At 44.8% G+C, this 11,429-nt stretch overlaps 1 protein-coding gene across 1 annotated transcript; it reads left to right on the top strand.

Moving 5' to 3' along the window:
- Nucleotide 1: 1 nt before the first annotated feature.
- SLC33A1 (solute carrier family 33 member 1) lies at nucleotides 2-10,142 on the top strand (the record flags this gene model as incomplete). Its single annotated transcript, XM_010717094.3, has 6 exons — nucleotides 2-545; nucleotides 4,140-4,330; nucleotides 4,954-5,138; nucleotides 6,061-6,178; nucleotides 6,903-7,118; nucleotides 8,751-10,142. Coding segments are annotated over 6 exons (1,422 nt in total), but the record flags the coding sequence as incomplete, so codon positions are not given.
- Nucleotides 10,143-11,429: the final 1,287 nt, after the last annotated feature.

Consider the following 11,429-nt stretch of genomic DNA (forward strand, 5'->3'; position numbering starts at 1 on the left):
GCTGCTGGCGCTGTACGTGTTGCAGGGCATCCCGCTGGGGCTGGCGGGCAGCGTGCCGCTCATCCTGCAGAGCAAGAACGCCAGCTACACCGAGCAGGCCTTCTTCAGCTTCGTCTTCTGGCCCTTCAGCCTCAAGCTGCTCTGGGCCCCCCTGGTGGACGCCGTTTACCTGCGGCGCTTCGGCCGCCGCAAGTCGTGGCTGGTGCCCACGCAGTACGTGCTGGGGCTCTTCATGATCTACCTGTCCACGCAGGTGGACGTGCTGCTGGGCGACGGGCAGGGCCGCGGCCCCGACGTGGTGGCCCTCACTGTGACTTTCTTCCTCTTCGAGTTCCTGGCGGCCACCCAGGACATTGCCGTGGATGGCTGGGCCCTCACCATGCTGTCCCGGGAGAACGTGGGCTACGCCTCCACCTGCAACTCGGTGGGACAGACGGCTGGCTACTTCCTGGGCAACGTGCTCTTTCTGGCCCTTGAGTCAGCCTCTTTCTGCAACAAGTACCTGCGCTTCCAGCCCCAGCCCCGAGGCATCGTCACTCTCTCAGGTACTGCCTGGGTACCAGTGTGCGCACCGGTATAGGGAAGGGCATGCTTCCTCCCTGAGCCCAGAGCACAGCATGGTTCAGAGCAAGTCTTACAGACTGTAGAAAGCTGGCAGAGCTCATGGCTTGAAGAGCTGAGGATGCTGGGCTTTTTCAGCCTGGAGAAAAGCCCTTTTCTCCAGGAAGCTCTGGGGAGACCTCAGTGTGTGACCTTCCAACACTTGAAGGGAGCTTATAAACAGGAGAGAGAGCAACTTTTAATGTGGCAGATATTGATAGGACAAGGGAATGGCTTTAAACTAAAAGAGGGGAGATCTAGGTCAGATGTTAAGGGGAAATTCTTAGAGAGTGGTGGGGCCCTGGCACTGCTGCTCAGAGAGCTGGGGATGCTTAAAGCTGGGCTGGATGGGGCTCTGGGCAGCCTGAACTGGGAGGAAGTGTCCCTGCCTGTGGCAGAAGCTGAGGCGGAGTGGGCTGTAAGATCCCTTCCAACCCAACCATTCTGTGATTCTGTGACTGAGCTCCCAAGTTTCCCTGGGCTAAGTGAGGGAAATCTGCCCTGTCATTGACCGGCTGAGCTCAGCGCTTCAGAAACTTGGTTGCTTTAACTTCTCTGAGCGTAACAACTGTGGAGTAGATTACTGTTTAAAAAAGACACCAAAGCTTTGTCTCTTTAAGGAGGCATTTTGGGAACATGTTCTGGAATAAGGGCAAAAGGGAATAAAGGAAGTATCTTCTTCCAAAATTGTGAGAATGGTGTTGTTTGCAGGAATAGAAGTGATGAGGGCTTAGTCCTGACCATATTTCTAGTCTGCAAAGGGAGATCACCTTTAAGTTGATTCAGGGGAATTTTTTTTTCCTTAATTAATTAAACAGGATCTGATAATGCATAGTTATTTAATTGTTAGTTAGGGATGTTTGTTTGTCCCGTGTCTTGTCCATATGTCAGCGAGCACAGAGTACTCCTCAAAGTGTCTCTGCTGGATCATTGCCCTTGCTTCTTGCTGTGCAGTTCAGCAGTGCTGGCATCTCTTCCCTCCCACTGCAGCAGCAGACTGAGTCTTTCACTGCTGATGCAACTTGGAAATCACTTGTGTACTTAGAGCTTCTTTTGTCTGTGCTTACCTTTGCTCTCCAGGGTGTGTTGTTGCTGTCTTTTCTTTTTAGTTCTGCTTTTATAAAGGTTTTCTTAGAAACATGCTGCCTTTAAAAAAAAAAAGGCACTAAAATCAAAGTGCCTATAGAACCTGTCTGACTTGTACTGAAGTATTAATCTGGGTGGAGTAAGAAAAGTAAGTATCTCTGACATTGTAGTTGCAGGATATGTTGTTTCAGGGAAGCAAAACTGTCTTGAAGAAGTCTCTTTTCCCTTGTCCATGTGACTGTACCTCTCAGTTCACCAAGTCCATGCTTGTCCTGTAGCAACTGTAGCAGCCAGCGCTGAAAAGACAGGTGTGGCTCTGGTCCCAGTGCTGGTTGTCTCAGGGCTGGAGGAGAGCTGCAGGGAACTTCACAGTTCAGGAAGGTGACTGGTTTTCTGCCAGTTCAGCTCACTGAACGCTTCTGTTCACTGAGTGCTGCTCTTAGGGAAAGAACAAGCCAGTGCCTCACGAGCGTGAGTCTGCCTCAGGCTGCTGAGCGGCAAAAGCATTAGTTGTTCTGTTAACTTTGGGATATAACATGAAACAATGTAGTACCATACATCAAAACAAATAATAAAGTTCTGGAGAAAAAAAGTGAGGAACGTGTTTCAGTGTTCCTGTTGTTTATGCTAGCATGTGTACGACTTTAGTGCTTTGCTGTTCAAATGACTTGATTATTTTTCCTTTAGAAGCTCCCTGGCTAGGTTTGTTGATTCCTGAGCAGTTTGTTACACAGTCACATGAATGCTTGCTGTCGTTTAAAGGAAGAGGTGTAGTGCAGGAAGAAGGAGCCTCTCCAAGGCAGCCTGGGTTTATTTTGGCTACTGACTGCGGGATGTGCTTTCTGCTGGGAGATGTATAGCTGTGTTATTACCAAAGCTGCTGTGCTATCCCACACCTGGCTGATATTTTGACAGCCTGCTCTACCCCTGGTTGAGTTTTGAAGTTTGATTTTACCCTAACAGAATGGATTGTTTTCCTAGTGATAGTATGGAGGCAGAGACAAAGCAGGAATGGGGACAGGCAGCACTGGTGGCACCAGAAATGCTGGAATATATCTACAGTTTAAAAATGTGGGTTTTTTTTTTTTTTATTATGGCCTTGTAGCTTATCCAGCCATTGCTGTGTGGCACCTGGCAGGGCTGACCTGATCAGGAATATTCATGTGTTGATGCTCAAAGCTATTTCCATTCCCATCCTCAGGCTGCAGTGGTAACAGTTGCTGCTGTTATTAGAGTGCTGCTCCTGGGTGTCCTGTGTACGTAGCAGCTCTGAGCACTGATGTTTACTCAGAAGATACTTTCAGGGTATTTAAAACAACAGCAAACAAATAGAGGAGGGAGCAATCTGCAGTATTGGCTATGAGGTCTTCTCTCCAAGCTGAAGAAGGAAAAATAAGTGATGTGGAAGCAGCAGATGTTAGTTTGAAATGCCGTTTTTTATTTTAAACTGGGGTACAGCTGGAGCAGCCTTTCCATGCCTGCTTCCATGGCTGTGCTGCTTCTCTTCCTGCCAACGATGAGCAGCTAATGATTGACGAAACCTTGGCCCCGTCTTTGCCCTTTCACCATCTCTCCCTTTCAGTTAACTTGAGGCTTCTGGAGTGGCTTCTGATCAGGAAGATGAAAGGTTACTTTTGTTATAGCCTCTGCACGTGATTGAGTTCTTTCTTGCCTCTTTCACAGAGGTGGAGGGTGGCACTACCTTGTATTATCTTCTCACCAACTCAAAGCACTTGTCATAAGATGCTGATGTGCTTCACTATTGCTTCCTGCAAATCCACTGTTTAACAAATATTGTATCTGCTTAAAACAAAGTGCTTAAAAGATAGCAAATACCATCTGCTCTTAAACATCTCTTTGAGTGACATGATGATTGTACAGGAACTTTGGTCAGAACGTCCTTATGCTCGTTTGGGTATAGGTCTGTTTCCTGTAGATGGTAGATTTTAAATGGAGTGTAGAATTAGGGTGAAAAATGGTTGTGTGACTACGCAATGAATTAACTGGAGAGTGGTGGAAAAGTACTGATGGTTTTTCCTCATTGTCATGTAATTGTTAAATGTGGTTTTTTTCTTCGTTCGTTCACTTCTGGTGGTTTTATGTGCAGCTCCTCAAAATGTTCCCTTTTCTGTTCACCATCATGCTCACTGTGCTAATACACAGAACTTGAGCAAAGCGCCCCAGTTTGCTGCTGTGTCAGAATCTCAAGCCGACACGTGGCTCTGGATTGAGCAGAGAAGAGCTGCAGTGCCTGCTGCTGTCTGTAGCTGCGTGCTTGTGCTTAGGTTTGTTGCTTGTTTTTACATGGGTCAGCGAGTAATGCCTCTATTCAATTTTTTATTACTAATTGTCCTTTATATTGTTGCAAAATAACCATATTTCTGCAACTTAGTAAATTTTTAAGCAAGTGTTTCTAGCAGCTGCTGGGATAAATGTCTCTTTCTTTATTTTAGATTTCCTGTTTTTCTGGGGAGCTGTCTTTTTAATTACCACTACACTTGTGGCCCTTTTCAAAAAAGAAAACAAAGAATTAACGCCAACTAAAGAAGAAACGCAAGGCATCACTGATACATACAAGCTGCTCTTCTCAATAATCAAGATGCCAGCGGTTTTTACGTTCTGTCTCTTGATTCTCACAGCAAAGGTGAGGGAATGCATTTATGAACGTTAGAAGCCAACGCTGTGAGAGGTTCCCGTGATGTCACTTGTATCTTAGCTTTGCTCATGGCTGTCATCAGTTCCAAATTCTCACATGGAGTTTGGAAACACAACTGCTTGCACAGCAGAAAACATTTGTTTTAACATTTAAGTGTTTACCCAAGTATTGAGGAGAAGTCTGATTGCAGTCTTCTGTTGTAGTAGTTTATTTTTAAGTGTGCCTCCTTACAGTTAGGCTCTTTGTGTAGTGTTCAGTTAAAAGGACAGAAAATGTTTATTTTAACCTAAACCGTATTCCTAGAATCTGCAGCTCTGTATAAACTAGGTTTCCATGGCATCCTCCTGGCAGTTCTGGATACCAGCAGGCCTTTAAGGTACGGGCATGAACACTGTTGCTGTGCTTAATGTTCCTGCTAGAGTTTTGGCATTTATGGTGAGAATAGAGTGCAAGTATAGAATGTGTTTCAGAACCAATTTGGAAATCAATTGACTTTTGTTTCCAATTTGTACTCTGCCACATTTCTGTGTGTATTTGATACCATGTGAACTGCATTTCTAGCCATACAGTGTCTGCTTTCCCTGGTTTATTTTGTCAAATTTATGTTGCAGGTTGGATTTTCAGCAGCAGATGCTGTAACAGGACTCAAATTGGTGGAAGAGGGAGTACCTAAGGAGCATCTAGCCCTGCTGGCAGTTCCAATGGTTCCTTTACAGATAATACTGCCTCTGATTATCAGCAAATACACAGCAGGCCCCCAGCCGCTGAACACGTTTTACAAAGCTATGCCTTTTAGGTAAAAACACACAAAACCTGGTTTATTGAAACATGGTCACTTGTGTATTCAGATCAAGTATTCTAATTGCTTTGTAACTCTGACTTCCAGATAGAAGAAAAAGCGTGTCAGAATTTTCCTAGTAAGTTGAGCTCTATTTTGTGCCTTGAAGGTGATGTATGTGGTGACCTGAGGGAGCACAGTGTCCTCACCAGGTGTATACAATAGCATTAGAGCAGTGCTTTCCTGCTCTTACTCAGTATCAATAGTTCCCTGTTCATGGACTGTTCTGACTAGATTTGGGACTTTGTGTAATTATGAGGTGATGTAAGAGAGGCTCAGTGCATTGGTGAGTCATTGGGAACACCTGCTAGATGTGTGCTTCACTGAGATCTCCGAGAATGAAAGGTGAATGAAGTGGGTACAGACTGAGGAGATGTTATTTGCATTGAGTAGCTTAAATGGGAGTTTGCTCATGGAATCCTGCAGGAATTTCAATTCTGGAGCAAGCCACAGAATCCAGCAAATTACTCAATGCTTTTATCCAGTAGATCGATGTTTGGTCTGTAACATTCAATACTTGATTATGCTCCAGTGCAATTTATGTATGTTTTCATTAAAAAAAAAGAATAAATAAATAAAATTTGGTTGTATATCGTGTGTTGCTTCCTACAAAAAGAATTTCTGTGTGAGGGACGGGGGAGGAGGTCTGGCAGTGTTATAGGGGAGAGAGAATTGTTGAGGTTTAAGGTTTATGGCTCCAATGTTAAATGGTTTGTTAAATATTAAATATGTAATTATACACAAGATAACTCTAACTAGATATACACTATTTCTATTTTACTATGTTATATACACAGGTGTGTGATGGTTGCTTTGTAGGAAGGTGCAGAAACATGGGCATAATCATTTGAATTACACATTATCTGTCTTATTCCTGCAGATTACTTCTTGGACTGGAATTTGCTTTTCTGGTATGGTGGACTCCTAGAGTAAGACACGAAGGAGGATTTCCTATCTACTACTATGCTGTAGTACTGCTGAGCTATGCTTTACATCAGGTAAGGGGGACAGGAGGGTATTCCATATCTAGAGGACTAGAAGTGCCATGAACAACTGTTGTTCACAGGGAACAATCTGTTGTGCTATACGACTTTAGTTTTGCAAATATCTTTTCTCCCCATTATGGGTGTTCTGTTGGACATCTTCTGCAGAGTCACCTCCAGTTCACCAGATCTGCTTTTGCTTCCAAGACTTTTTCCCCAAATGCAGAAGCTCAGAAGCTTGGTACCATTAGAAATACCAGCATTCTGACTGAGCTTTGTAAGCATGGTGGTGATTGTGCCTGTTGTGCAGCTCCATAAAACAAGTGTTTATGACTGCTCTATTGATTTGAGGAAACAACATAATGGATCCAATCCATAGGCCTGAAAAACGAATGTCTGGTACAAACTGGTCTTTGGATCAGAGCAAGCAAACGTGTTATTTTTATACGCTATTTTATTTGGCCTTGTCATAACTTCAATTTGATAACCTGAGGAACTCGATTGCCTGTGAGACTGGATCTGTTTCTGTGAATTGATGCGAGCATCACAGCAACTTGAGATTAGTAGGGAAACTGCAGGACTAATTTGTTGTGCAACTTTAACCTGTTAGGATTATTTTTCAATCAATGTTGCTAACGTCAAGTAATCGTTCAAAACAGTGTTTATGTTAGGGCTTTTATTGTCATTGCCTGTAACTGGGGAGACCTTACTGTCCTGTGGGTTTTTATCCCTTCTGTAGATCTCGCTGTATAGCATGTATGTTGCTATAATGGCTTTTAATGCCAAAGTCAGCGATCCACTGATCGGAGGAACCTACATGACGCTCCTCAATACTGTGTCAAACCTGGGAGGGAACTGGCCATCCACTGTTGCACTCTGGCTTGTTGATCCACTCACGGTTAAAGAGTGTACAGGAGCCCAGGAACAGGCCTGTGGAAATGCACTTGAGGCAGAAGTAAGTTTGGAGGCTGTGAAGGTCTCTATTCAACTATTTCTTGGTAAAATTGCCTCTCTAAGTATGTTTTGTTCACCTTGGAAAGCCTGTACTGTGCATAGTTTACACTTAAAAATTGTCTCCAATTGAACTGATTTTCATGCCTGGTAAATTCGGTCTGTTTTTATCTGTGCACTCTTCATAGTTAACATCTTCACCAAAGATTTCCACTTGCAGAGTAGTTGTTCCTTTCTGTCTTAACTGGAGAGAAAAAGCTGATGGTGGAAGCAGCAGATCAGTGCTGCATCCTCTCCAGTATGTGGAGGCTGTAGCTGCTGAGTAAACTTTGCTCAGCCTGGAGCTGTGTAAGTATGCACTCTGTGTTTGGCAGGCTGTCTGTCTCCAAGTCACTGCAGCTTTGTGGCAGGTTTTGGTTCTGTCTGTCTGGAGGCTTCCTGGCTTCATACCTCGATTCCTTCTACCATGATGTTACTTTGCTGTCTTTGATCTCTGCTTTCCACGTGAAGCTGAGCAGTGTGACTGGCTGCCTTCCCAGTTCTGGGAGCCCTGTGGAAAAGAACAGAGAACACATTGTGCTGCTGTGCACGGATCAAACAACTGCATGCACAGCTGGCTGGGAAGCTGGGTTTCACATTCGCCTTCGTGTGGGCAAATGACAAATTTTAATGCAGGTGTCTGCAGGAGTGGAAGTGTCAGGGGGGATTGTATTGCATGGGTTTTTTCCTTACTTGTAATTGAGATTTTAGTGTTGAATACTTTTCTGTGTTTACAGGACTCTGGGATGTGAAGTCCTCTAAACACACACAGTGTTCAAACGAGTCGTATTTGACTTCTGCAAATGGAGCTGCAGTTCTGAGTGGTTGCAGAGAGGAAGCTGCTTCTGCAGTGTGCCTTTTCAGCACGCGGCTCAGCTTGCCACTAACTAGGTCCCCTGTGCCCTGGCATCTGTTGCACTCAAGGCTCTGCTCTTTCAGCTCACTCCTCCAGTGCTTTTCTGCATCCTTCCAGTTGGCAGTGATCCCCCACCACCACTCCCTTCTTCCTCCTAATCTGATTCTGACACATCTCGGAATCACATGCTGGCAGAAATCTTTGTTCATAGGATTGCTTTATCTTGAGATCATAGCAGCACTGAAAGATAAACTATAGTAGAAACAGTCATGTACCAAACACGTTCCCTCTAAATGAGTTTTTATCTTTCAGTTCTTCAACTGAAAAGCATCTCTGGCATGTTTTCCTCAGACATAACTGCAGGCTGCTTGCTTTGTGCTGTCTGTTTGTGGGTTCCCCATGTGACGTGCAAGGCTGTAACTTCTAAAAAAGCAGTTTGGATAGGATTATTTTTTTCCCCTCCACGAAATTAAGAATAATCATTGCACCTCTTCAGTAGCATTTACTCCTGTGGCCAATAATCTCCATCTCCCAAATGTTTTATAACAAAGCTTTGTTGCTTCTCACACTAACTGTGAACTCAAAAGCCTCACATCATTTCTGTAAGAAAAAGAGCAAGATTTATTCAGTTAGAATCTTGAAAAAGCAATTAAACTGTAACTATCCAATGCCTCCTGCTAACAAGTCTGCTGTTTCAGTACCTCCCAGACAACACTTCACACCTCTGCTTCTGCCTTTCAGCTCTGCACAAAAGCTGGTGGTTCCTGTATCACCACCCTGGATGGTTACTACGTGGAATCTGTCATCTGTGTCATCCTGGGGTTTGGCTGGTGGTTCCTGCTTGGGCCAAAGTTCAAAAAGCTGCAGGATGAAGGACAGTCTTCATGGAAGTGCAAGAGGACCAACTGATGCGGTTTGAATACTGGATGGACTCGAGGTCATTTTAGTTTTATTACAAAGACATATCCCATAATCAATAAACAGGAATATAGGTATTTTTACATGCCAAGTTGCTGAAAAAATGTTTGGCTGAAACAGTGGTATGTGTGTATGTGATACCACTTGCCTTCCCAATGTGAAAATTCAAGTTCAGAATGTAATGATGAGAAAATGGCACTTATGTACTGCATAGATATCCCCATGCTCTAGCTTGAGAGTCATGGCTTCTGATAGAATCAACATCTGAATTTTCCATATAGTAACTATGGAAAAGCTAATTGTGCCACATTTATCTAAACAGCAGCTTTGTTAGCTGAGTTCCAGTTCTTAATTTTCAAACAAATGATGTGGTGCAGGCAGTGGACCAGGGGAAGGATGCGAAAGGTGTTTTGACTTGGAGGTTAAGCACACTGTACTACAGAGTTCATTGTGGGAAGAGAAATGTAACACGTCTTTGGGCTTTGTTTCTTCTCACTTTCTGGACTGTAATCACACCTCAGAGGATGAATTAATGTTTCAGAGATTCTTTTAAATGTATTTTCTGGCTTTTATAAGCTTTAAAGATTTATAAGAAAATATTTTTATAAACAAAGTTACATTTGTTTAATTTATTTCCTCTATTTCAAAGCATTTTGATTTCTTGATGAAAAGTTGAAGGGAAGTAGGACTTGGGTAACGCACAATACTCTGAGCCTCCAGCCCTGGTGGTACAAACTGCACAGTGTGGGGGTTAGCACATAAAACACAGGCTTCGAGAGGAGAGGGTATGCAGTCCTTCTGAGGCAGTTGTTTCATTGGGATTAACTGATAACGTTGGTTCCTTTGGTGCTGAAATTGAAGATATTCTAAGTCGGGGAGCAGAAATGTCTCTCTTCCCAGCTAGGGGCAGGAAAAGAAGACAGTGCCTTTGGAAGTGAGTTGGTGATGACAAACTTGCCAAATTCCTGGGCAGTGGCATCCAGCCTGCTCGTGTGTAAAGCAAACAGGGTACATCGTGTGGTCGAGCTGCTGCAGAAACTGTACTGATCCTTTACAGCAGAAATTTCCTGGTGCATTAATGAAGAATGACTTCTCTCTTGAGTGCCTTACTGATGTACAGCAGGTCTACTGTACTGCTGGAGACAGGGCACTTGTGACATGATGGATGTATATGGTACATCATTTAAAACAATTAAAAAATACCTCTGAAAGGTACGTGATTTGTTTTTCCATGCTCTGTTTCTTGGCTTGTCAGTACTGGAAGTATTGCACTGTGAGCTTTATGCTCTGAGCTCCTGGGAGGGCACAGCCTGTGCATCTTTTGTTCCTGTATGCTCCAGAAAAAAACAAAGTTGATAGCAACTTTTGACTGACTGGAAGGGTATAGGGGTGTGCATTAAGTGCGTGCTTGATGGTGCCAGAAGAGGATAGTGACCAAGTGCTCCCTTGGGTGCAGAGCCCATTCCTCAACTTGTCAGAGCAGCACCTCTGAGGGCCGGCAGTGTGCTGGGCTGCACACCCTGCCCATCTCCCCCAGCTCTGATCTGTGCTCCATTCCATCTGTTCCAACTACACTAAACAACAAAGCAAACAAAAGCACATGTTTTACTCCCCAAACCAGGTCTTCCAGTTCCATCTCTGCATAAGGACAGCAAGATTGTAAGAATGCACTGAGGATTTGTGGCCAAAGGATATATTTTTCAACCCCAGCCAGATGAGTGCTACTGGGTTAGGTACATATGGGCTGCTTATTTTAGCAGCAGCTTGTCTGTGCTGGCAGGATTTTTTTTCCAGCTCCTTGTTGAGAGGAAAACTCTTTAGGAAAAAAAAAAATCCTCTGAAAACTCTTTAGAGAGAACAGTGAGGTGCTGAACAGCTGCCCAGAGGGGCTGTGGATCCCCGTCCATCCCTGGAGGTGTTCAAGGCCAGGCTGGATGGGGCCCTGGGCAGCTTGGTCTAGTATTAAATGGGGAGGTTGGTGGCCCTGCATGCCGCAGGGGGGTTGGAGCTTCACGATCCTTGAGGTCCCTTCCAACCCTGTGATTCTGTGATCCTGAACTGCAGAATGTGGGAATTCAAATCCATCGATGTTTTATAGTTAACTTCTACTCTGCAGTTTCGATGCGCTGTTCCTGGAGGCGCTGATGTAACCCGCTAGATACGTTGGGAATTGCTGAACTGATACGTTAGCTGAACTCCTCGTCAGACTTGAGCTCCGCATCGGGGCTACATGAGGTGTGACAGAAGTCGCTCTGTTCCTCTTCCAACCTGGGCGGCGGTTTGCGCTGTGTTCGCTCAGCCTTCGGGCGCTGACGGAGGCGGAGCGGCGGCGGTGAGGCGGCCGTGCGATGCAAAGGCTGAAGCTCAGTCCGTGTACGTTACGCTTTCGCTCAGAACGGGATTTTTGCGCGGTTTCCACACGCAGAGGTAAGCTAACGCCGTTCCCGTGCGGTACGTAAAGGAACGCCCTCCGCCCGGGGGCGGCGCTGCGGGGCGGGGCGG

The sequence above is a fragment of the Meleagris gallopavo genome, chromosome 11 (genome assembly GCF_000146605.3).
Source record: "Meleagris gallopavo isolate NT-WF06-2002-E0010 breed Aviagen turkey brand Nicholas breeding stock chromosome 11, Turkey_5.1, whole genome shotgun sequence".
Taxonomy (NCBI): domain Eukaryota; kingdom Metazoa; phylum Chordata; class Aves; order Galliformes; family Phasianidae; genus Meleagris; species Meleagris gallopavo.